This window comes from Giraffa tippelskirchi, chromosome 4, assembly GCF_054371585.1.
Source record: "Giraffa tippelskirchi isolate mGirTip1 chromosome 4, T2T-mGirTip1v1.2.pri, whole genome shotgun sequence".
Classification (NCBI taxonomy): domain Eukaryota; kingdom Metazoa; phylum Chordata; class Mammalia; order Artiodactyla; family Giraffidae; genus Giraffa; species Giraffa tippelskirchi.
The window spans coordinates 180,265,942-180,291,600 of NC_137278.1; the positions used below are offsets into that span (position 1 = coordinate 180,265,942).

A 25,659-nucleotide genomic window follows, 5' to 3' on the forward strand; every position below is an offset into this window, starting at 1 on the left:
CTTTTGTGGACAAAGAATGTCACCTGCCATTTCAGTAAACAAAAGATGTTGTTGCCATTAAGCCATCGGGGATTTAAGATGGAGAAAAGCAGGATATTGGCCCTAGACAGTTAAGGTGCATATCAAAGGAATGATTGTAATAAGTCCAGACTCTTGTATCTTCCCATGCAGAGAAAAGTGCTAAATTCATTAACTTGAGATGTCTGGGTTTTTTTACAATTAGCAGTAGTCTTTCAAGGTTGGATTGTTCAGTGGCTAAGTCATGTCTGACTCGTTGCAACCCCATGGACTGCAGTACTCCAGGCTTCCCTATCCTTCACTATCTCCTTGAGTGGTTTTTTGTTGTTTTGTTTTTTGGCAAAACTCTCATATATCCTGTCTCTTCCTTTACCTCTTTGGAGCAGTTCCTCAGAGCTGAGAAGCTATATCCCAGGCTTAAGTCCTTAATAAATCTACCAGATAAAGTGTAATTCTCAAAGTTTAGGTTGTGCTTTTTTTTTTTCAGCCAACACTTTGATCCTTATAACTAAGTTACTTGGAACAAGTAGTCATAACTTCATCAAACCATCCACAAAATAAGGATGATTTTTCTATTTTTCTATAGTAGTTTTTATGAGAACTTTCATCAGGCACTTTTCTAAGTGCTTTTTACATCATTTACTCAATCCTCACAGCCAGCCTTCTGTGGTAGGTTCTCTTCTTACCTACAGTTTATAGGCTATGAAGCTGAATCACAGCTTACCTATTTCAAACAGGCATTGGGGAGAACTAAATGGAACTATGCACATAAAGAATTTTGCCTAGTACCTAGCACAGTCTATTCATAAAGGGTACACTGCTTTTTGAAAGTGAAAGTGAAAGTCGCTCAGTCATGTCCGACTCTTTGTGACCTCATGGACTATACTGTCCCTGGAATTCTCCAGGCCAGAATACTGGAGTGGGTAGTTATTCCCTTTTCCAGGGTAACTTCTCAACCCAAGGATTGAACCCAGGTCTGCCACATTGCAGGCAGATTCTTTACTAGCTGAGCCACCAGGGAAGCCCAAGAATACTGGAGTGGGTAGCCTATCTCTTCTAAAGAAGATCTTCATGACCCAGGAATCAAACAGGGGTCTCCTGCATTGCAGGCAGATTCTTTACCAGCTAAGCTACCAGGGAAATGGCAAACCACTCCAGTATTCTTGCCTGGAAAATCCCATGGACAGAGGAGCCTGGTGGGCTACAGTCCATGGGATTGCAAGAGTTGGACATGACTTACCGACTAAACCACCACCACAGTGTTTTTTACTCATCATTTCCACTTTGCAAATGAGGAAATTAAGACTCAGGTTAAACAACTTTCCAAAGTCACAGCAAGTAACAGAGTGACTGAGAATAGTGTTTGATTTCCAAAGGCAGAACTCTATCCACTATTCCATCCTAACAGGGAGATGGGGAGAGAAGCAAATTAACACTCATTCTTTAAATACTGGCTTATTTGCTTTTAGATAGGACAATAAAAAAAGATCTCAGATTAGAGCTGCTGAGAATTCACTACTAACACTGGCATTTTTTAAATATTTATTTGTTTGGCTACACGGGGTATACAGGATCTTCGATCTTCCTTAATGCATGTAGTATGTTTAGTTGAGGCATGTAAACTCTTAGCTGTGCTGTGTGGGATCTAGTTCCCTGACCAGGAATTGAACCCAGGCCCCCTGCACTGGGAGTGTGGAGTTTTGGCCACTGATCATCAGGGAAGTCCCAACATTGGCACAGCTTTTAGTTCACAATAGGGCCCTAGTTATTACCAGACCTTTAGGCTTAACAGGCAGTGCAATGTATATATAGCCTTCTGAAAATAATACAAACTGAATTAAAATTAGTTCTATTTGGCTGGCTTTATCTACAGATGCAGAGTTATAGGGGGTTTCCCTGGTGGCTCAGATGGTAAAGAATCTGCTTGCAATGCAGGAGACTCAGGTTAAGTCCCTGGGTCAGGAAGATCCCCTGGAGAAGAAAATGGCAACCCACTCCACTATTCTTGTCTGAAGAATCCCATGGACAGAGGAGCCTGGTAAGCTATAATCCATGGGGTCGCAAAGAGTTGGCTTGCCATATCTTTACTGAGAAAGATCTGTCCCATAAAACCTACCAGCAGGGAATAAAAGTTAATGCGGGGAGTTGGAAGAGAACATTCCTTACCTCCTGCAGCACATTCTTTTCTGTGCTCATCTATTGTTTCTGGTTCCCTTTTGGCTTCCTAAAAACATAAGGAGATTTTATTGCTGTACATAGAGTGGAAATCCTTCATACGCAATCACTTCTTGGCTTCCTGTCCTCTCCTGCCCTACCCTGTTCAAAAACATAGTATGCCAAGAACTGTGTTAGGGATTAAGAAAAGAGGACTGGCTCCAAGGGGGTTTCCAGTCTAGATGAGGCATAAAAAGAAACAGAAATATCTGAAAAGGCTGCAAATGTGATACCAGTTACCACAAAGAAGACTAGGATTAAGTGCCTGCCAAATGAGATACAAATATATGCTTTGTAAAGGGAGGAGAGAGACATATGGCTTGAGAAGCATGGAATGTCTCTGCAGGCGAATAACAAGTTGGAACTTGAGGGAGAGGTGGGACTGAATGATTGAAAAGGGGGTGGTAATCTAGGACTTTCACACGCAGCATTCCAAATGGGTTGTTGGGGAAATTATGACAAAATAACTGCTAAAATGAGACTCAGATGTAAGGAATGGACATGTGGATACAGGAGTAGAAGGGGAGAGTGGGACGACTTGGAAGATTAGGACTGACATATATACAGTACCATGGGTAAAATAGATGGCCAGTGGAAGGAATCTACTGTATAACACAGGGAGCTTAACTCGGTGATCAGTGATGACCTAGGAGGTGGGATGGGGAAGGAGTGGGAGGGAGGTCTGAGAGGGAAGGGATCTATGTATGTGTACAGCTGATTCACTTCATTGTACAGCAGAAACTAACAGAACGTTGTAAAGCAATTATACTTCAAAAAAAAGAAAAGATTGTGCTATGTTTGGCTTTTACTCCATCTGAACATACTCTAAGGTCACTGACCAACTGTCCTACAAAGGCATCTGTACAACAAGAATCACCATAATAGGAGTTGTACTCTACTGCCTGGGGAAATCTAAAGGAGAAGCGATAGGTTACAATTATTTTAGGATAATTATTATTGAACATTCTCAGAAATTTTCCATATTTCCTTATTTTGGCCAAGACAAATTTCCTTCGTAGGGCCCTGGATACCACATCACATCATTTTTGGACAATTGAAACTAAGATTTTGATAAAATATAACAATTGCAATAATGCAGGTAAAACACTGGATCATTTGTATTAGTATTTACACAATCTTAAATTTTTTTAATCCTCTCCCAAGCCTGTGATGTCTTCCGGCGATGTCATTTTCCTCTTCTTCTGTGCTTCCTGGCTATGCTTCTTCTGGGAAGAGTTGGCCACCGTTGGCCACTGTTGAAGAGTTGTTCCAGTTCTTCATCTCCCATTTGTGATCTGTGAACTACTCTGCCCCTGCACCCAACACTCCTAGGAACGTGCCCTCCCGAGTTATCAGTCACCTCCCTACTGCCAAACCCAATGAATAATTTTCAGTCAGTATCTTACTTAAGCTCACTGCTACTGCTGCTGCTAAGTCACTTCAGTCGTGTCCCACTCTGTGCGACCCTATAGACAGCAGCCCAACAGGCTTCGTCGTCCCTGGGATTCTCCAGGCAAGAATACTGGAGTGGGTTGCCATTTCCTTCTCCAGTGCATGAAAGGGAAAAGTGAAAGTGAAGTCGCTCAGTCGCATCCAACTCTTAGCAACCCCATGGACTGTAGCCTACCAGGCTCCTCCGTCCATGGGATTTTCCAGGCAAGAGTACTGGAGTGGGATGCCATTGCCTTCTCCACTTAAGCTCACTGTAGCATCTAAAATGATCTAGAATCCCCTCCTTGAAGGTTTTTCAGCCCTTGGCTTCCCTTTCCTGATGTCCCCCAGTCACTGCAATAGCTCCTTCTCTGTCTCCTTTGCCACTGGCCTCCTCTTATTCGACACTGGAATCATCAAGAGCCCATTATCCTCTGTTCTCTCTCTCTCTGCCTGCCCTCCTTTCTTGGGAAATCTCATCCACATGCTTGGTTTTTTTGCTGATAACTCACAAATATGTCTCTGTCCCAAAAGTCCCATTGATGAGTTTATGAATATGGGTATATAGCTGTCTATAAAATCTCCTTACAGGATGTTGATGATATCACATATCAACCTGAAACTTGATTTATCTCAAATTAATTAAATTTACCCCACAAATTCTTCTTACTCTTTCCTACTCTCATGCTATCCTACTCATTCTCTAGGTTAAGCTGTAAACCTGAGTATTTAACTTTTCCCAGGCCCCTGATTATCAGTCACTATGTACTGTGAATGTTATTCCTTAAATATCTCTCAAATAAGTCTCATTTTTTTCATTATCACTTAATTCATACTATCTTCATATCTTACCTGAATTATTGCTATAGCATTCTAACCAGTCTCCTACTTCCTTTACTACATTTTCTAATCCATTACTTTTTAAAGTTTTTTCTTTTTCTTTTTGAAATGAGAAAAAAAAATGTTTTCTCGAAAGCCTACTCTGAAAGACTAGAGGATTTGAATTTTCCTCTGTCCACTTTTTAATAAGAGGCAACCATTTGGGGCATGTCTGCTAGCTAACACTACACTTTAGGTATAATTTACACTACAAAGAATTATTCCAAACCACATATCCAATTACTCTACTCCCTTTAGCATAAAATTTTTATCTCATTACTTCAAATGTATACATGTCACAACCTTCTCTCAACCTGGGTTATTAATAGTTACATGAGTCTCTGTTTCTTATAATCAAATAGGCCGAACTAAAACAATGTTAGTTTAACCACAGTCTAATTACTGACTAATTGTATGTTTCTTCCCTTAATTACAGCATATCTTTAAGATAGGTATCACTTTTATTTAGCCTTATTTATTAATGCATCAATTTATGTAAGAGGACTTTACAGATAGATATTTAGCTTGTTTCCAGTAGACCTTTAATGGATAAATGAGTGAACAAATGCAAGAATGAATGAAAGAAAAGCCAGTGTGGAATCAGGAGGTCCTACCTCTGACTCTGCTGTGTGACCCTGGATGCTCTGGTATCAACTTCTTTATCTGTAAAATATTGCTATAACTAAATTCTATGAACCTCATAATATTTTGAAAGGATAAATTGAAATAATGCTTGTAAGAGTACTTTGCAAACTTAAAGGGACAGTTCTACCATTGTAATATACCATTATTTTTATTATTAACATGTGTATATTACCTGAATCAACATGCTTTTTTCTTCACTCACAGAGCCTTGCAGTTCAATGTTTTCAGGAGCTGGACTTCCGCCTGTAAGAAGGAGGAAATATACCAAACATTGTGGGGCGAGGAGGGTTACAAGTAAAAGAGGAAGAAATAGTGAGGGTGGCAATGTGGGCAGACACCTAAGTGGTAAAGGGTTTAATATGTACTGTGAAGAAGAAGCTAGCCATGTAAAATTTCTTAACAGAAATGAATACTTGTATAAATCATTATCAAGTACATTACGGTACAAATAAATACAGGGAAATTACAAAAAGGAATGGCATAAATTAAAAGTGTAAATACAAATACTTGTGCCATACAAATATTTGTATGGCCTTCAAATAATAGGGTTTTTAAACTATTTTTTAAGGCTGATGCTGCTTTTTTCATCAAACACATTACTAGTGTAATTATAGAAACTGAATGAAAGAAGGATGAACAATTGCTTAGTTGTTGCTTAGTCACTAAATCATGCCCAACTCTTTTGCGACCTCATGGACTGTAGCCTGCCAGTCTCCTCGGTCCGTGTGATTTCCCAGGCAAGAATACTGGAGTGGGTTGCCATTTCCTTCTCCAGGGGATCTTCCTGATCCAGAGACTGAACCTGCATCTCCTGGACTGGCAGGTAGATTCTTTACCACTGAGCCACCAGGGAAGCTAGCTTTTTTTAATAGCTTGACAAACATGTTTTAAAAAATTATATATGCAGGGCTGATAACAAAGTATGATATCCTTCCAAAACACGGTATCTTTCTAAGCAAAATGTCATCAAACTAAGATAAAGAGATGCACTTTTAATCTTTGCCATTTCTTTTTGTAATTTCCCTGTGTTTATTTGTACTCTAATGTACTTGATAATGATTTTCCTCTTCACATGACCCATTGTCCTGAATTTAGTTCAGTCCAGGCACAAAGGTCAGCAGCTATAGTTAGATTTTGTTTCTTTCTTTTCAAGAAAACACAATAACTAAAGGATGTGCTCAATTTTTTAAATTTATATGGAAATAACAAAATGGTAACCACTATCTTCAAAGACATAAAATTCTTCCCTATGGAAATTTTATATTTAAAATTTTTTTAAGACTGATAGTAGATTCATATGGTCCATAAATTAAAAGTATAAAATGTTTTTCAGTGAAAATTTTCTCTCCCATCATGCCCACCAGAAAGCCCGTTTCCTGCCTCATTGACAATGTTACTAATTTCTGTCTAGCTTTGTAGAGATATTTTATATATGTATTATATACACAAAAATGTTTTTCTATTTTTTTCACACATATTTACATGCAATACATAGTGCTTTGTACTCTAGTGCTTTTCCCTAAGAAACAATAGTTCTTTGATATTCTTCCAAGAAAAAAGTTCCCTTCTGTATATGTTTTACAAATGCATATTAGTATTCCATTACTTGGACATGCCAAAATATGTTAGTCTTCTACTGATAGTTAGCTTGTTTCCATTATTTGTTATTACAAACAATGCTGCAGTAAATAAACTTCCATATATGTCATATACTATGTGTGTACTTAGATCTATAGGATAAATTCCCAGAAACCAATTATTTTATCATGGGATACATATATTTATGACCAACCTAGACAGCATATCAAAAAGCAGAGACATTACTTTGCCAACAAAGGTCCGTCTAGTCAAAGCTATGGTTTTTCCAATAGTCATGTATGGATGAGAGTTGGACTATAAAGAAAGCTGAGTGCCAAAGAATTGATGCTTTTGAACTGTGGTGTTGGAGAAGACTCTTGAGAGTCCCTTGGACTGCAAGGAGATCCAACCAGTCCATCCTAAAGGAGATCAGTCCTGAATATTCACTGGAAGGGCTGATGCTGAAGCTGAAACTCCATTAGTTTGGCCACCTGATGAGAAGAACTGACTCATTTGAAAAGACCCTGATGCTGGGAAAGATTGAAGGCAGGAGGAGAAGGGGGCAACAGAGGATGAGATAGTTGGATGGCATCACCAACTCAATGGATATGAGTCTGAGTAAACTCCGGGAGCTGGCAATGGACAGGGAGGCCTGGTGTGCTGCAGTACGTGGGGTTGCAAAGAGTTGGACATGATTGAGTGACTGAACTGAAGTTACATACATTTAAATATTGGCAAATTCCTCTCCATACTAATTATAATAATTTACATTCCTTGCAGCAATGGACGAGAATTCTTTTTCTTCCAATAATCTTACCAGAAGTGTGCAGTTTTATCTTTGTCTACATGATAGGTAAAAAATGGTATCCTGGTGTAGTTTTAATTAAAATTTTTCTTATTTGGTGTGAGATAGAATGTAAAGATATTCTTCAGTTAAATGAAGGAATGGATTCCATTTCTACAATTTTACAGCTCCTTTAACTTAGCACCCATATCTCAAATTTAATTGCCAATTTAACTTTCAATGAATTTTCCTTAATTGACACTTTAGATAGGAATAGGAGCCTACATTTCCCAAGAGTATCAACTGTAGTGATGCCTAACAGGGAATGGTTGAGAATAACCACTTTATTTTCAGACTCAAATGGCAGAAAAGGAGGATCTAATGCATTGTGTAGTTAATTTCTGCCTCCTGAGTGGACCATCACTAATCGGTCCACCCTTTTTTCTTTTAACATCCAGTTTTTATTTTATTTAAAAAAAATTTTTGACCATGCTACATAGCACGCAGGATCTGAATTCCCCCACCAGGGAATGAACCATGGCCCCTGCAGTGTAAGCACGGAGTCTTAATCACGGGACCACCAGAGAAGTCCTGGTCCATCCTTTTAACCCAGTAAATTCTAATGAGGATTCTGAGAGTTTCCTAAGTAAGTGATTTCACAACTGCATCACAGCCGAGACTCAGGTGTGTCCAATAAATTTTGGCCATAAGGAGATATTTAAATCCCATTAAAATACATTGTAAGTTTTATTCTAAATATAGAGTTGGAAAAAAGTTGGTAACATTGTCATATATGAAGGCCATGGTCACCTCTTAGAGTTCTTTTCTTCAGACTATGTCTTCAAAATTCTTTTATAAAACAATATTACTCAGCCACTAATGATAGTTACTCCACTAGCTTCCAGGTTTGTTTCATGTCTTAGAATGGAAACTATGCTTGAACCCATCAACAGCTTACCTTGGATCTTTGTCACAGCAGAAGCTGATCTTTTATCTTCCTCTTTCTCACAGAGTGGTTTACAGTCAAGGTCACCAGAAGCCATATGCAAAATTTCTGATCCAGAATCTATCAACAGGAAGAAACTAACAGCATGAACACTATGCAAAAGATTATTTGCTTATGTCCTTTTCACGTCTATACACCTCAGGAGACCACAAGATATCCAAGCTTATGGTTATAATATTAACATCCTAATTTTTTAAAGGAGGTTTTAAATAATATGCCATTTATTGAAATAGAGTACAGTTTTCTGCTTATAGGATCTTTAGTAGAATATCCTCAGATTTTTTGTTTCCTCATATTTATTTTTTTTTTTCCAAAACTTTAAACTTTTCATTTTGCATTGGGGTATAGCCGATTAACCATGTTGCAATAGTTTCAGGTGAACAGCAAAGGAACTCAGCCATACATGTACATGTATCCATTCTCCCCAAAACCTCGCTCCCATCCAGGCTGGCACAAAACATTGAGCAGAGTTCCATGCACTATCCAGGAGGTCCTTGTTGGTTATCCATTTTCAATATAGCAGACTAACAGTTTTATTTTTATATCTTTTCTAATCTACTTACCACTTGAAGTTACAGCACTCTCTGTGGATGAAGTGTGACCAGGAGATGGTAGGATGGAATATTCCCTGTCAAAAGAGTAGAAGTAGTATTTTTGGAATGTTGGGTCCAAAGAATTCTCTTAGAAATTACGGAATATGCATCCAAATTCACACACAGAAACAAACAGGCAAACCTGGATTGGGGCTGGCTCTCAGAACACAAGTATTCAACACCATTCTCCTTGAAGGAAAAAAAAGAAAGAGAGAGAAATAAGTTTAACAATTTGACATTTTCCATTCCAGATAGGTTGTGTTAAGCAAATATTTTCATACAGTTTTAAATGAACCCATATTTGCTTTGCTCTTTTGGAGAGGATATGGGAATGTGATGCTATAGGGCAGATGGATATACATACTTACTCAAAGCTGTACTTTCAAAAAAAGTCCAATTTTAACTATACTTACAAGTCCAATATTCAAAGAAAATATAAATTCTTGGGCAAAACAAATTCTAATCTTAAAGGGCAGACAGAGTTTCTATCATGAACTTAAGTTTTCTTTAAATAGAACTAGGTGGGCATGAAACAACATTTCTATTTATGGAACTATTACTCAACCTAAAACTTTTGACCTGTTGATTTAAAAATGGTTCTCAATTTTCTAGCAAGATCCATAATACATTTAAAGTTTATCCAAGTCTTAAAGTTTATCCAAGTCTCAAAGTTCTGAGGGATTACATCTATGTCAGCTCCTCTTACTTGGGGCTCAAAAAGAGCTTTCACAAAATTGTGGTTCCTCCCCACCCACCCACCCCCAAAAAAACTGTGGTCCCAGTCTGCCAGGGCAAGTATTTGAAAGTCTCATTTGAGCTTCGTAATCTCCGTCGAGTTCCTAGTTCGGAGGGAACTTGAGGAGATTAAGTTTACTCATTCTCTTTCAAAAAAAAAAAAAAAGCAGTGGGAATATAGATTCACTTTATGCTGTTGTTATTTAGTCCCTAAGTCATGTCCAACTCTTTGCAACCCCATGGACTATATCCCGCCAGGCTCCTCTGTCCTTGCAATTTCCCAGACAAGAATATTGTAGTGGGTAGCCATTTCCTTCTCCAGGGGATGTTCCCAACTTAGGGATCGAGCCCGCATGCTCTGCTTGGCAGGCAGATTCTTTACCACTGAGCTACCTGGGAAGCCCTAGATTCACTTATTCTCTTTCAAAAAATACAGGGGGAGCACACGTTCCTCTTTAATAAAAAGTTTACTAATAAATATATTTTAATATTATTTGATTTATTTAGGAAAATAAATAAGAATTTAATAAATTAAAACTGAAATCACTTGGACATATCCAAAATCTGCACAGACAATGTAAAAATAAAGATATTTAAATTTCCATAATCAAACATAGAACTTCTCATTAGGTGTCACAACATACAATAGCTTTCAACAGAGGGCTGCTGTATATCATATACCATATTGAGAATCTATCCAAGGTAATACTGACTTCACAGAAAGGTAAAGGTTCGGCAAGAGTTTGCTGAATATATAGTTATCCAATACAAAAAACAGTAGCTTACATCTGTACAGCCCACTACAATTCATTAAGCCCTTTTATATACCATCTCATTTAATTTACCCCACTCCAGTACTCTTGCCTGGGAAACCCCATGGATGGAGGAGCCTGGTAGGCTGCAGCCCATGGGGTCGCGAAGAGTCGGACACGACTGAGAGACTTCACTTTCACTTTTCACTTTAATGCACTGGAGGAGGAAATGGCAACCCACTCCAGTATTCTTGCCTGGAGAATCCCAGGGACGGAGGAGCCTGGTGGGCTGCCGTCTATGGGGTCGCACAGAGTCGGACACGACTGACGCGACTTAGCAGCAGCAGCAGCATTTAATTTACTCCACAACCTTATTCAATAGATTTTAGTGAAAACAAAAAAATTACTTATTTAAGGTGAGGAAAGTAAAGCCAATGAGTAAAGTAATTTCCCAGGAGTGTTCAGAATGGTAGTGTCAGTCTCTAAACTGTCTGAACAATCAGACTAAATATAGTGTCCTGTTCATTGTAAACAGAACTGTCTCCTAAGGCTATTGGAGAGGCAAAGACTTTCCATTGGTTGTCTTTGACTGATAAATGATTTGAATATTAACTTTCAAAATGTTCACCTCAAATGTTAAGAAAACTCGACAATCAAACCTGCACAGCAAGAATTTACACCTAACCCCCTGATGCTGGGGAAGACTGAAGGCAGGAGAAGAAGGGGGTGACAGAGGATGAGATGGTTGAATCACATCACTGACTCAGTGGACGTGAGTTTGGGCAAACTCCGGGAGATAGTGAAGGACAGGGAAGCCTGGGGTGCTGCAGTCCATGGGGTCGCAAAAAGTGGGACACACTAGTGACTGAACAATAATAACAGCAACTTGTATATGTAAATATTGGGCAATCTTCTCTTTTATTTCATTTTGTCCCTGCTTTAAACGTCTTTGTGTCAGACTATATGTGACTGAAGTCCCTTGTGGCACCAGTTTAACTCAACAACTTTCAACAAAGGCCTAGTTTGTGCCAGAAACAGTTGTTTCTGGCACAAAACCAAAAGCCTGAAAGAGACCAGAAACACAGTCTTTGTCCCAGAGAAGCTCATAGGCCAGTCAAAAAGACAAATATGCAGAACAAATACTTCATAAATTATAAGCAGCATTGCATAGAGGAAAGTATGCACAGAACAGAGAGGGAAAATATGTGCATTAAATTTTGAAGAGAAATTATACCTTATATGCCATTGGTAGTTAAATGATATTGGCTCTGTCCTCGAGATATTTAAATATATTGTACTAGTAATTATTATATGCTTATTTAACTATCTACCAATACATATGTAAAAAAATGAAGCTGTAAAATAGGAAAAAATTAAATGTTCTTCAGTTTCATTGAGTATCCTCCATAAAAATCAATGAGCATTGAGTCCTTAATAATAAAAAAAAAAAATCAGGCCCATTTAACACTTCATAACATAGAAATCTATTATTATATGTGACTTGAAATAACACTTATTACTGTGTTATAAATAATAATAATAATATATGCAATAATTATACTGCACTAACTAAAAACCTAATTTTGTCAAAAAAATTCCTTTCTATACCAATCAGACATGAAACCTTATATTTGAATTTAAGAGGTGTGAAAGAGAATGCAGCTATTTTCTATTGAATTAAACTGACTTCCAATATTAAAGGAAAGAGAAAACATTATTTCTATAATTTTTTTCTAAAAATTCTAATTATTATTTAAAATCAAAATAATAAGTACAGCAAAAATACATTATGTTAAAAATGAGTCTCATCTGTCATAATGCTCTGTGTAAAGCCCTTCTTCCATCCTAATTTTTATACGTGAAACTGGTAAACATAAAATATTTATTGATTAAGTAAGTAACAATTCTGTGATTTTGGATAAACATTATGTGTTTAGTAGCCATACATTACTACATTGTTCTGTTGCAAAGATATTGGATATTACTGGATATTAGTCCCAACTCATGAATCATTATGAATCTCACTGATCAAAAAAACAGCCTAACATACACAACATACCTCAATCCTAGATTTTCATATATTCAGCTAACATTTTTTCCTCCTTAGAAGAAGAGCCAGACAAAAGAAGGAGATTTTTATTTTTCCAAATTTAGAGTTATAGTTAATGAAAGTTGGAGATAAAGCCCCTCAGGGTGTCTGTGTGTGTGAACTGGGGGGTGAAAAATAACTCAGCAAACACTTTCTACAATTATGCTCTTTTCTTCCAGTTTCAAAAGGCGCCCCTATTCAATCCAGTTTCCTGAGCCCACAGGAGAACCTAACACACACAACAACTGCAGGATCTAGACAGATTATAAAAAAAGATAATTTACTGGATATATCTTAAAACCAAGGAAAATCAAGAAACTGTCTAAATGCAAGAAAGAGAAAGTTCAGAAGAGAGAGACTTACTTACAGCACAAGATTGCCTCACATCAATGAGTCTAACACATGCTGACAGCCTAGAGCAGGAAGCATGTTCTTCCTGTTCAAGCCATTCAAATAGGAACCTGCATAACATTTACATGAAAATCTGTGGTGCAGCCCATTTGCTTTTGACAGTAAAAGTCTCATGTAGGGTAAGGGTGGGGTAGCCAACGTAGTTACGGAACAAAGCGAGATATTCTCCCACGGGCTGGGTCAGCAAATGCAAGACACACACTCACACACACTCACACACACATTCCCCCCCTCACTTCAGCTTTCTCACATATATACAGCAGCATTATTTTAATATTCAGTTAGAAAATATGAAGAAATAGCTTCTAAGATATTGAAAGTGAAGTGAAAGTGTTAGTTGCTCAATCGTGTCTGACTCTTTGCCAACCCATGGACTGTAGCCCATCAGGCTCCTCTGTCCATGGAATTCTCCAGGCAACAATATTGGAGAGGCTAGCCATTCCCTTCTCCAGGGATCTTCCCAACCCAGGGATCAAACTCCAGTCTCCTTCATTGAAGGCAGGTTCTTTACCCTCTGAGTCGCCAGGGAAGCACTATCAATATCAGTAAGGGCAATTAATAGGCCTAGATAATCTTCCAGGGTTACCCTTTCAGATGAAATGCTATTTTACCCATAGATTTTTATGATCAAAAACCCTTCCACTAAGAAACATTCATGTTACAAATGTAACTTTTACTTTTAGATCCATTTTAGACAACTGACACTACTCAAGTAAATTAATATGATTTTCTGAGAAAAAAAATTGAAAGGAGTCGATATAGACTTATTTCATTCTAACTTAAAAAAAAAAATGCCCTTGACTTGGAGTCAAGGTTTCAATCTTCTAGAAAGAAAAGAATGTACAATTGAATGTCAATAGATTATAACTGCTGTAACCTAAATAAAACTAAATTTCTTCACAAGTTGTTTTTTTTTTCCCCCCAGGTTCTAACTAAAAGGACACCACACCTTCAGACCTACAGGACACACCCACCACTTCGAGGTTCATTTTAATATAGTTATCAGCCAATTTCTACATGTTCCAATTTTGCAACTGGCAATGTTATTTATTCTCCAAGGTTATTAAAGCTGCACCCACGCACAGCTTGAGAGAACAGGACAGACAATGGCCAGAAAATCTGAGATATTTTTAAATGGATTCTGTACTTTGCCTCATAAATCACCCTTTTCTAGTGATAGTACATCTGAGGCAAAAACATGTAATTACATGAAGGAGACTTCAAAGGGATAGCAAAACGCTTAATATTTACTGTATACTTTTTTTTTGTTTAACAGTCAAATGGAAAACAAAAATTCATCTTCATATCCTTTAACTTATATCCTCTGAGCTTCATGCTATTGATAATCCTGATTTTGGGTGATAGTTACAGTTGCTATTTCCTGAGTGTTTACTATGAACCAGGTACTTTAATATGTTATAAAGAGTCTTGTTGAGATAAAATCTAAGACTCAGGTAGGTAGAGGGGAGAATCTGTTTCATTGTCATAGAATTTTCATGGTGCTAAGTCTTTTCAGTCATGTTTGACTCTTTTTGACCCTGTGGACTGTAGCTCACCAGTTTCCTCTGTCCATGGGATTCTCCAGGCAAGAATACTGGAGTGGGTTGCCATGCCTCCTCCAGGGGATCTTCCCAACCCAGGGATCGCACCCTCATCTGTTACATCTCCTGCATTGATGGACTTTTTTTTTTTTTTACCACTAGAACCACCTGGGAAGCTCCCCCCAAATTTTTCTGGTCATACTACATGGCATGCAGGATCTTAGTTTCCTGACCAGGGATTGAAGCTGCAACACCCTAAAGTAGTAAGGTGGAGTCCTAACCACTGGACTACCAGGGATGTCCTAGGATTTTCATGAAGCATCTTAATTCTTGGAGTGTTTGGGGACACACATAGGTACCTAATCATGAATGTAGTTTTGCAAAGGCCCAGAAATCCTTTGGTTGCTATTCAGACTCAGTGGTGGGAGCAGTGAATAAGGAAAGAAAGACAGATTATAAGGAGAGACAACCTAGCCCTGAGAGAAATAGAAATTGCCGAGAATGAGGAAGAATGGAGAAAGTTGTACCAAATAAACAGCTAGATCTAGCTATGGAAGAGAGCAGTAAGAATCAACTCGATGGGAGACTGAACTATCATGTAGCACTGCTGGATTATCCATTTGTCTTGAAAAGCAGAGGATAATTTCAATGACTAAGTCACAAGCAGTCCACCCGACACTACAGTAGGATCCTTAAAGTGCTGAAAGAAGAAGGGAGAGATTTCTCCCCACTGACCAGGGTGAGGAGATCACCAGAAGCCCAGACACAGTTTTCTGAGGAGGTCAGCAGTGGAGCAGGCGGGGCCTGTGGCCAGTGAGGACAGCAAACAGAAAGGACGGCAGAGATGGGAGTGGTGAAGCCACCTGCCTTCTCCAACAATCTCTCAGGAGGTGAAGTGCTTTTCCCTGGGACCGACTGGTTGGTGAGGTCAGAAGGACATTGGGATATGCTGGTAGGCATCAGTATGAAAGGGTTAGTTGCTCAGTCGTGTACGACTCTTTGCGACCCCTTGGACTGTGGCCCGCCAGGCTGCTCTGTCTATGGAATTCTCCAGGCAAGAATACTGGAGTGGGTTGTCATTTCCTTCTCCAGGAGATCTTCCTGACCCAGGGATCAAACCAGGGTCTCCTGTATTGCAGGCAGATTCTTTACCCAGGCATCAACATAGAATTTTGGAAAAACAAATGTTCTTTTGTTTCATGTTGACCTCATGAAACAAAAAGAGCTTCCTATTCATCAGCAAGTGAGGAGACAGAGCACTGAGATTTGTCTTTTCTCTAGATATGAACAGTTTGTTTCTCTAAACAAACTGGTTTGTTTCCATGGACAGGTTAGACCAGAACTTAACAGTTGCAGATATATATATATAGGTATGTGTATATGCATAATATATGTATATGTACGTGCAGATATATATATGTGTGTGTTTATGCGTACTGTATGTATGTGTACGTATTTGAATTCTCAGAAGAACTCTGCAAAATAATATCTCTGTTTTACAAGGGACACAAGCACACTGAAAGAGGTTGAGCCACTTGTTCAAGGTCACACAGATAATAAGTAACAGAGCCAGCTTAAAACCACACCTGCTTAATTCCAAAGCCTATGCTATGTGGCCAAAAATTCCAATTGAATATTTTATTTCAAATAAACACAAAAGTAGACAGAATAGAACAACCACCCTCGTGTACCTATTTTGCAGATTCAACAATTATCAACCCTCGGCCCATCTTGTTTCATCGACACTGTCACCCACTAAAACTACCCTGGCATTGTTTTGAAGTATGACTCAGGTACTGTAAAAATTTCTCTCATAAATATTTTAGTCTGAGTCTCTAAAAGACAAGGACTGGAAATTATTTATTTCTTTTTTTTCCTCTTTAAAATATTCCAAATAAATAGATTTTACTGAGTCTGTAAAGTAGCTCTGTTCTTCCCAAGAATGTCCCAAACTGGCAAATTATTTTACCAAGAGATGTTCTTCTTGAGACGTTAATCTTGCTAGAGTTCTCTGCTCACCCAAAAATCCTCCTGTGAATACTGATGCTCACTCTTATCTCATGCTGTGCTTTCTGCAAAAGAGGCTATCTCTATGAATACAGGAGAGGAATAAAAAGTAAATCTCCAGTTCTCAGGAACACCAGTCAGAAAGCAATAGGGCAAGACTGTCAGTTCAACAACTTCACTGGGTGCTCACTCTCAGTGTTTTAAATAAACCCTATAGGGGATACAAAAATAAAGAAGTAAACAGGCATTCACCAAATATTAATAGGATAGCTACCATATACCAAATCTATTCAGGATGCTAGGTGTACACTGGTTAATGACCAAAGGCATTCTATACCAAGCTAATAATCTGAGATAGGAAAACACATAAGAAAACAAAGAACTACAATGTAACCAAAAATACAGACAAGAGGTGCACAGTTACTGGGGTCTAAAAGAAAAGGTTGAATTTATTTTTCCCCAAGTGGGATAGTTGAGAAATGAAGAAACTGAGGTCTGAATGACAAGATTTTTCCACAATTGCAGAGAGGGAGAAGCAGGGAAAATCCTCATCTCTCAACTTCTAATTCATACTGATTTCGATCTCAAGAAGGACTAAAGAGGTCTTCCTTGGGCAGTCCAGTGCAGGGTGTTGGAGAGCTAAGATCCCACATGCCTCAGGACCAAAAAAAAAAAAAAACAACCCAAAACATAAAACAGAAGCAATACTGTGACAAAATAACAAAGCTCAATAAAGACTTTAAAAATTGTCCACATTAAAAAAATCTTTTAAAAAAAGAAGATAAAGGACTAGAGATGCTTGACTGCAAATATTTCTCACTATCACAAGAAAAGTTTTTGGAATGGGCCTTGACAGTCACATCGAATTTAATAAATGGAGAATTGAAAGCAAAGTTTGGGGCAGAGAAAACAGCATAAACAACCTTGTGTGCTATATTCCAACAATGCAGACCACGTGGCTCGGCTGACATTTAGGGACAACTATAAGGCAGGGGTGAGAAAAGGGTGGAAAATTAAGACTGCAGCCAGATTAGAGAAAAGCTTGAATACCAGGGCAAGTTGCTTGTTATGAAGGCCCTCAAGAGTGATGAAATTCTGAAAGTTTGAAGCTGAAGAGTTAAGGAAACAATGATTTGTGGGTCACTGGGATAAACATGGATGATAGGCTTTGTAATTTTAATCTCATATTTAATTTTAATTCTTATTAATGAGAATGCTTTGACAAGCACTGTCTAAGAAGAGCATTGTATTTGTTTAAGAGATGGGTGTGGGAGGGCATGAGAGGGTAGAGGGTGGGGATTTGCTCAGGGGAGAGGCATGAGGGAGTGAACAGGCGGCAAGGCTTCTTCAGTGAAGCAGATGGAAAGGGAAATGGTGGAAATAGTTGAGAATAGCCACAGTGTGCACCTGACAGACTAGTTCCTGGGCCCGTGGAAGAAATGGCTTAGAGGCAGCAGAAAAACCTTCAGGGAATCTCTATATTTCCCCAGGAGCATTTGACCTGTGATGTCTGTTAGCTCCTATTTCTTCATGGGTGTCAAGACAAAATAACTGGGACTTCCCTGCTAGTCCTGTGGTTAAGAATCTGCTTTCCAATGCAGGGGACGCAGGTTCCATCCCTGGTCGGGGAACTAAGATCCCATATGCCATGGGGCAACTAAGCCCACCTACTGCAATTACTGAGCCCGCATGCCACAATCCACTTGCCGCAATGAAAGATCCCATGTAACACAACTAACACCTGATGGTAAATAAATACATAAAAAGACAAAATAATTTGGTCACACATTCTAATAAGAATGGATTAGGAGCTCCTTTTTTGATACATAAGGAAGCACATTTGTTTCTCAGCCAAAAAACTACTTTCAAAGTAACTATGAGTAATCATCATGATTGAAATGTCTAAATTCAATGTTGTATAAGAGGAGTTCTAAGAAGCGGTTAATCCTTGAAGCTTGACAAACCTGAATTTGCAGCCCAGGTTTGCTTCTTACTAGTTAAGTGATTCTGGTTAAGTTATTTAATCTCTCTGAATTTCACTTGCCTTGATGGTAGAAGCAGAGAATACCATTCAAAGTTGTAGACAAAATTAGTAATATGTATATAGAAATGCTTTCCTACAGTTGTATACCTGGTACACAACTAATGTTCGTTCCTTCCACCTTGGTGGTGAAATCAATACCAGATAAAAGGGAAATTACTAATAACCAGACATCCTGTAAGCTTCCAAGTTCAACTTCCTTTATTAAAACTTTAGAAGAACTGCAAAGTAATAGCAAAACAGATTCATTTCCTTTTTCTTTCCTTCTCTTAACTACTTAATAGGATGGGGTACTAAGGGACAGAAAAATGTCAGATACACACAGTTAAAAGGGAGAATAAGAACAACTCGTATAACTCAATTAAAAAACAAACTCATTTTTTTAAATGGGCAAAAAAGATCTGTTGACATATCTCTAAAGAAGATATACATATGGCCAATGAGTACATGAAAAGATGTTCAACATCATTTGTCATTAAGGAAATGCATATGAAAACCACAATCAGATACCACTTCGTATCCACTGATACCTATAATCAAAAAGATAGACAAAAAAAAAAAGATACATGTATATGTATAACTGAATCACTTTGCTATACACCTGAAACTAACACATTTTAAATCAACTGTGTTCTAGTATAAGATAAAAACATTTTCTAAGTAAACTAAGAAAAAAAGATAGACAAGCATTGATCAGGATATAGAGAAATTGAAATCTTCATACACTGTTGGTGAGAATGTAAAATGGCGTAGCTGCTTTGGAAATCTGCTTTGCAGTTCCTCAAAGTGTTAAACATAGAGTGACCATGTGCTGTGCTTAGTCGCTCAGCGGTGTCTGACTCTTTGTGATCCCAGGGACTGTAGCCCGCCAGGCTCCTCTGTCCATGGGGATTCTCTAGGCAAGAATATTGGAGTGTGTTGCCATGCTCTCCTCCAGGGGATCTTCCTAACCCACGGATCGAAGCCTGGTCTCCCATGTTGCAGGCAGATTCTTTACCTTCTGAGCCACCAGGGAAGCCCATATGGTACAATAATTCCACTCGTAGATATATGGGGTACTCCAGGTGGCACAGTGGTAAAGAACCTGCCTGCCAATGCAGGAGATGCAAGAAACACAGGTTGAATCCCTGGATTGGGAAGACCCCCTAGAGCAGGAATGGCAACTCACTCCAGTATTCTTCCCTGGAAAATTTCACGGACAGAGGAGCCTGGTGGACTATAGTCCATGGGGTCACAAAGAGTCGGACATGACTGAGCACACACGCCACAGCAGATGTATACTCAAAAGAACTGAAAACATATATTTACACAAAATGTTTTACATTGACGTTTATAGTGATGTTGTTCATGATAAAAAGTAGATATGACTCATGCTCTTATCAATGGTGAATGGATAAACAACACGTAGCATATTCATACAGTGAAATATGTGGTCATAAAAAGGAAGTGTTGATAACATGCTACAACATGGATGAGCCTTAAAAACATTATACTAAGTGAGAGAAGCTAGTCACAAGAAGGCATGTATTGTATTATTCCGTTCATATGAGATAGCCAGAACAGGTAAATCTATAGAGGCAGAAAGTAGATTAGTGGCTGCCGAGAGCAGGGCAGAGTGGGAGTGGGGGTAAGGGTCGGGGATAGGAATAGATTCCTAATAGGTTTGAGGCTTGCTTCTAGGAGCATCAAAATGTTTGAGAGTTGATTGTGGTGATGGTTGCACAACTCTGAATATTTTTAAAAACATTTAATTGAATAATTTTAATTGATGAACTGTTTGATATGAGAAATATATCACAATAAATCTTTAAAAAAAAGGAAGAGTGATGGATTTTCAGATTCTGAAACAGAACAGTCTATTCCGTTTGATTGAGAAGGTCATGTTGCCTCAGGCTCGGACTGCTGACCGAGGAAGGTGCTTCAGACACATCTCCATGACCTGGGGTATTTGCCTAAGTGCCTTCAGGGACTTGGGGCTTCCCTGGTGACAGACGATAAAGAATCTGTCTACAATGCAGGAGACTCAGGTTCGAGGCTGGGAAAATCCTCTGGAGAAGGAAATGTCTACTCACTCCAGTATTCTTGCCTGGAAAATTCCATGGACAGAGGAACTTGGCAGGCTACAGTCCACGGAGTCACAAAGAGTCAGACATCACTGAGTGACTATCATGTTCACATTTTTACTTTGTCAGCTAGTTAGAACAGAAGAAGTACTATGAGCACCTAACTGAGGCAATGAGTGTTCCTTGGGCATTGCCTTACTTTGTACAACAAAGTACAACACCTCAAAGATTATCTAGCCTTGACCTCAATTCTTAGAGAGTCAATGAGACCTGAGACTTCTTGCAGTTAATAGAGAATTTAAGTCCCAAACTCCACCTCTCAAACAAAAAGTTCAGCACACTTCATGAAAATATCCTTTTGCTTATATTTTCTTGAGCTTATACTATAGAAGAGGGTAGAAAGCTCCACCCATATGCCATTAAAGGTAGACAGACATTTCTCATGCATCTGAATTTTGTGGTATAAGACTCGTACTTGAAAGAGTCTATAATATTTATGTCTATAATAATTAAAAAAAAAAAAAAAAGAATACCCATGGAAGAGGATCAGGATATGGTAGAGCTAAAAAATGAAGCTGAAATATAGACCAGTACTCACTTCCATACTTAGGTCATTATTCATCCTGATGCAACCTGAAAGATCTGTTCCTGGGTGGGGACCAGCTGAAGGGCCAGGGCACCTGACAACACAAAGTAAAGTTCCTTACTACAAGTGGAAACATTGCAAATTTTAGCAGATACTAATCTATCATGTAGTTTCCCTTCCCCACCCCAATTTTACCAAATTTCTAATTAAGTTCATGCCTTCAGTGCGACATGATGAAAGAGAGCTCCAGGCTTCATCAGAGAGAGGTTATAACCATACAGAATCCAGCCCCAAATGAAAATGAAGTATTTGCAATTCAAAGTCTTGCTTCCTGTCCCCTTGGTACAGATGGGAAATTTCAGTGGAGTAGACAGTGCTCACAGATTCCACTGATTTTTCTGAACTTTTCCTAAGGAAGATCAATCTGTGTACTTAGAAAGTTGAGTGAACTCAGAGGAGCTTTGGGTGTGGGAAGAGGAGCACAGGGGCAGATTCTCAAAGACTTGTTCACCTGGAGTGTGAAGGAATAGAATTATGATCAAAACCTAGCAGAATAAGTTACCTTAGCAGTACATAATATATTCCTAAAAGCTGGGAAACATTTTAAATAGCCTAATTCATCTTTTACACTTTAGGATGGATATTATGAAATTCAAAAGAGCTATGGAGCAAACTATAGAGGTATCTTTGTTTTAAATTATCAATTTTCAGAAAGTTAGGCAAGTTACATAATAAAAATTCCACGATAAAGGTGTTACAATCTGAGGATATGAAAATCTAACTGATTAAAAGGGTAGGCAATGGAAAAGAGGCCACCCCCGAAAAGCAGAATAAGTATAGTCTGTCCTTTTAGCTTACTTGTGTCTTTCAGTCACAGCCAAAGCACCATCCTCTATTTCTTCATATCTGGGCCTTTCATGTGAAGCATGGATTAGGTTGGCCACACATGAGAAAGGTGTCAATTCTAGTCTTGGAACTGCTATAAAACTATCCAGATGCAAGGCATCTGCATTAGAAGAGGAAAAAATAAAAATAGAAATTAATGGTTCAAATGCAGATGCCACAAAATTCAAAATCTTTGGAGGGACTCTCTAAAAATTCCCTCTTTGGAGATGAGACCATTTCTGAGACAGCAAAAATCAATTCAGTTTTATTAATATTTTAACATAATCCCCCATCCCCTAAGTTTTCATGCCTTTCTTTTTTCAAGTAGGAGTGAGGGTGGAGGAGGGGAAACAGAAACCCTTGCCTAGTAAGCAACTAGAGGTTTCAATAACAACTTGCTGTCACATGCAAAATCCAGCCAGCCACTTGTTTTTATAAATAAAGTTTTATTGGGACATAGCCACACCCATTCATCCAGCATCATCCAAGGTTGCTTGTGTGCTACAATAGCAAAGCTGAGTAGTTGTTGCAGAAACCATATAGCCTGCAAAACCTCAAATATTTACTATCTGGCTCTTTACAGAAACAGTTTACCAACTGCTGAAGAGAAAATAGTTCAACATTGTCTTTGTTTTTGTTGTTCAGCTGCTAAGTTGGGTCCGACTCTTAGAGACCACATGGACTGCAGCCCAGCAGACATCCCTGTCCATTAAAGAGTGCAGAAAATAGGATGACAATTTTTTCTGGGTGTAGAAACTGTCTTGTTATGTTTTTCTGAGTACAAGAAGCAGCAGAATTTAATAGAAAAAACATAGACTTTGGAATCAGTCACAATTTTCTATTCAAAGCCTGACTCTGCCATGTACAATTTTGTGATCTCAGATAAATAACTAACCCACTCTGAGCTCCAGTTTACTTACACACGAAGTGCCACGTGACCTGAGGCAAATTCCTAACTCACTGTTCCTGTTTCCTTATTTTTACAATGGCAATTACATTAGCATCCACCTCACAGGGATATAGTGAGGATAAAAGGAAGGGTTTGGGTAGACTCCGGGAGTTAGTGAGGGACAGGGAGGCCTGGTGTGCTGCGATTCATGGGGTCGCAAAGAGTCGGACACGACTGAGTGACTGAACTGAACTGAGCTGAACTGAAAGGAATTAAGAGGTATGTTCAGAGCAGAGACCTGTGCCTGGCACATAGGGGGCTCTCCTTCAGTGCCCTTGTTATGATCACTGAGCTTGTGTGGGTAACATCATCCATAGAAAGCAAGTGCTCATCTATTGTCCTACACGAACTACTCACTTGTTAGTTGTGGCAGCAGTTTTCCCTTTTCTAGTTGAAATGATCCACAAACCACTCTACTTACTTTTTATTCCTTCTTAAAGTTATTTTATCATCCCATTTCTTTTATCCTTTCAGAACCAACCATTAACTTTTACTTTCAAAACACATCTGTGTTGTGATGAGATGCCCCAGTTTTGAGCATCTCCTAAGATAAGGTTCATTTTCCTTAGCCTGGCATTGATATGAACCTGCTCCAAACTTACATTCTACTGTACCCTGACCCAAGTCCTCTTATTTCCAAAGTGACTTTTCCAGCTTGAACTCTTCTCTTACAGCTTTGCATTCTTCTTTTCCCCCCACTCATGTTATTTTCTCCATTGGAATACTTTTTCCCATGCTTTTTGCTCTTCCAAATGCAACTTGTCTTTCAGTGTCCAGTTAAACACTCATTTCTTCTACAGAGCCTTCTCTGACCCCAAGTCTTACTTCCTTTCATAATCTGTGAGCTATTTTAGGGATTACTCTTTATTATGTTAATATATAATACAGCACCTTACACAGAGTAGGTACTCAAATATAATTTGACGGACTGAATTCAGGGATAAACATATAAGCTTTCAACAACCTTTGCTATATATTGTTGTTGTTGTTTAGTCACTAAGTCATGTCCAACTCTCTGAGATCCCATGGACTGTAGCCCACCAGGCTCCTCTATCCATGAGCTTTCCCAGGCAAGAATACTGGAGTGGGTTGCCATTCCTGTTTCCAGGCGATCTTCCCAATAACTGATTATTTTCCCTTTCAGAAAAAACCCCACCTCCATCAATGTCTAACAGGGTATAGGAGAGGGGCCATCCATGCTTACCCAGCAGAGGTGTGTACCAGCATGTGTATTTGAAGGCCAAGGGTAGCTGATGTATTCTTGCTTCTGGACCACTATATCTTTTATGGCAATGCTGCTTCTGAACAAAAAATCAAGTACTATTAGCTTTCCAAAGGGCTGTAACATATTTCATAATCTACTCTCTTCATCTCCAGAATTAGAAAGAATATCACTGTCGTCCCACAAGAGCGATCAAGAAGGAAATAAATGATACCAAAGTAACAAAACTTTCATGCTCTGAATTGAGAGGTATACCTTATGAGTAAAATGTAATACTTATTAAAAATTACTCTTCAATAATTTAATAGAATGATAACACCAATTCCCAATAATAAACACTTTCATATAAACAAAGGTTTGGGGGAAAGAAATATGAGGGGCAAGTTTGGTTATATAATTCTTCTTTACGATACTATAATCAAAAAGTTTTAAATAGTACCATTTCCCAGGACCTATCAGAATTGTGTGTGTGCACATAATAAAGAAAAAAAAATAGGGCTTCCCTGGTGGTCTAGTGGTTAAGACTCCGACTGCTAAAGCAGGAGAGACAGGTTCAATTCCTGATCTGGGAAGATCCCACATGCAACAGAGCAACTTAGCCCATGCACCACAACTACCGAGTCAGCACTCCAGCTCCGGAGCCACACTACTGACGACCTAGTACCTCGAGCCTGAAGGAAGCCACAAGGGAAGCTACCACAGTGAGAAGCCTGTACGTCTCAGTGAAGAATAATACCTGTTCCCCTGCTCGCCGCAACCAGAGAAAGCCTACACACAGCAATGAAGACCCAGCACAGCCAAAAATAAATAACAAATGGATCTTAAATAAAAAGTAAAATCAGGGATTCAAGTCTTAAAAAAGAAAAGAAAATAGGTATCTTGCTTCACCTGATAATCTCTCAAGAAAATTAGTATAGAGTTCTAACTTACTAATACATGCACAGTAGGTTGACAACTGGCACTTAAATAGTTTCAAAAAGCTGAAACTTACCAGCTGTTCCTGGAGAAATTGATGAATTCCTTCTGTGCAGGACAAGGGATCACAGTGAGGAAATTCTTCATCTAAACAGCTCTGTCATGAGAAAACGGTAGAGTGTATTCAAAAATAGGATGATGGAAGAGTCACAGATACAAAACACGTTAAAGATGTGATGTTAACTGAGGGGGAGAAAATAGACTATTTATTCATCTTGTATTTTACATTAAGGGAACAAGTTTATAATGGTAAGC

At 38.6% G+C, this 25,659-nt stretch overlaps 1 protein-coding gene across 12 annotated transcripts in view; it reads right to left on the bottom strand.

Annotated features, from left to right (window-relative positions):
* IRAG2 (inositol 1,4,5-triphosphate receptor associated 2) overlaps window positions 1–25,659 on the bottom strand; it is a 189,644-nt gene that overhangs the window by 18,807 nt on the left and 145,178 nt on the right. For 8 of the 12 annotated variants that reach the window (XM_081483728.1, XM_081483726.1, XM_081483739.1 and 5 more), the window contains 9 exons: window positions 25,421–25,501; window positions 24,412–24,508; window positions 22,232–22,379; window positions 21,386–21,467; window positions 9,291–9,337; window positions 9,119–9,183; window positions 8,508–8,615; window positions 5,360–5,430; window positions 2,185–2,242 (listed from right to left, as the gene is read on the bottom strand). In XM_081483728.1, coding sequence (XP_081339854.1) covers window positions 2,185–2,242; window positions 5,360–5,430; window positions 8,508–8,615; window positions 9,119–9,183; window positions 9,291–9,337; window positions 21,386–21,467; window positions 22,232–22,379; window positions 24,412–24,508; window positions 25,421–25,501 — 757 coding nt within the window. The remainder of the gene's footprint in view (window positions 1–2,184; window positions 2,243–5,359; window positions 5,431–8,507; window positions 8,616–9,118; window positions 9,184–9,290; window positions 9,338–21,385; window positions 21,468–22,231; window positions 22,380–24,411; window positions 24,509–25,420; window positions 25,502–25,659) is intronic. The other 4 variants (XM_081483733.1, XM_081483734.1, XM_081483731.1 and 1 more) reach the window with 1 other exon arrangement.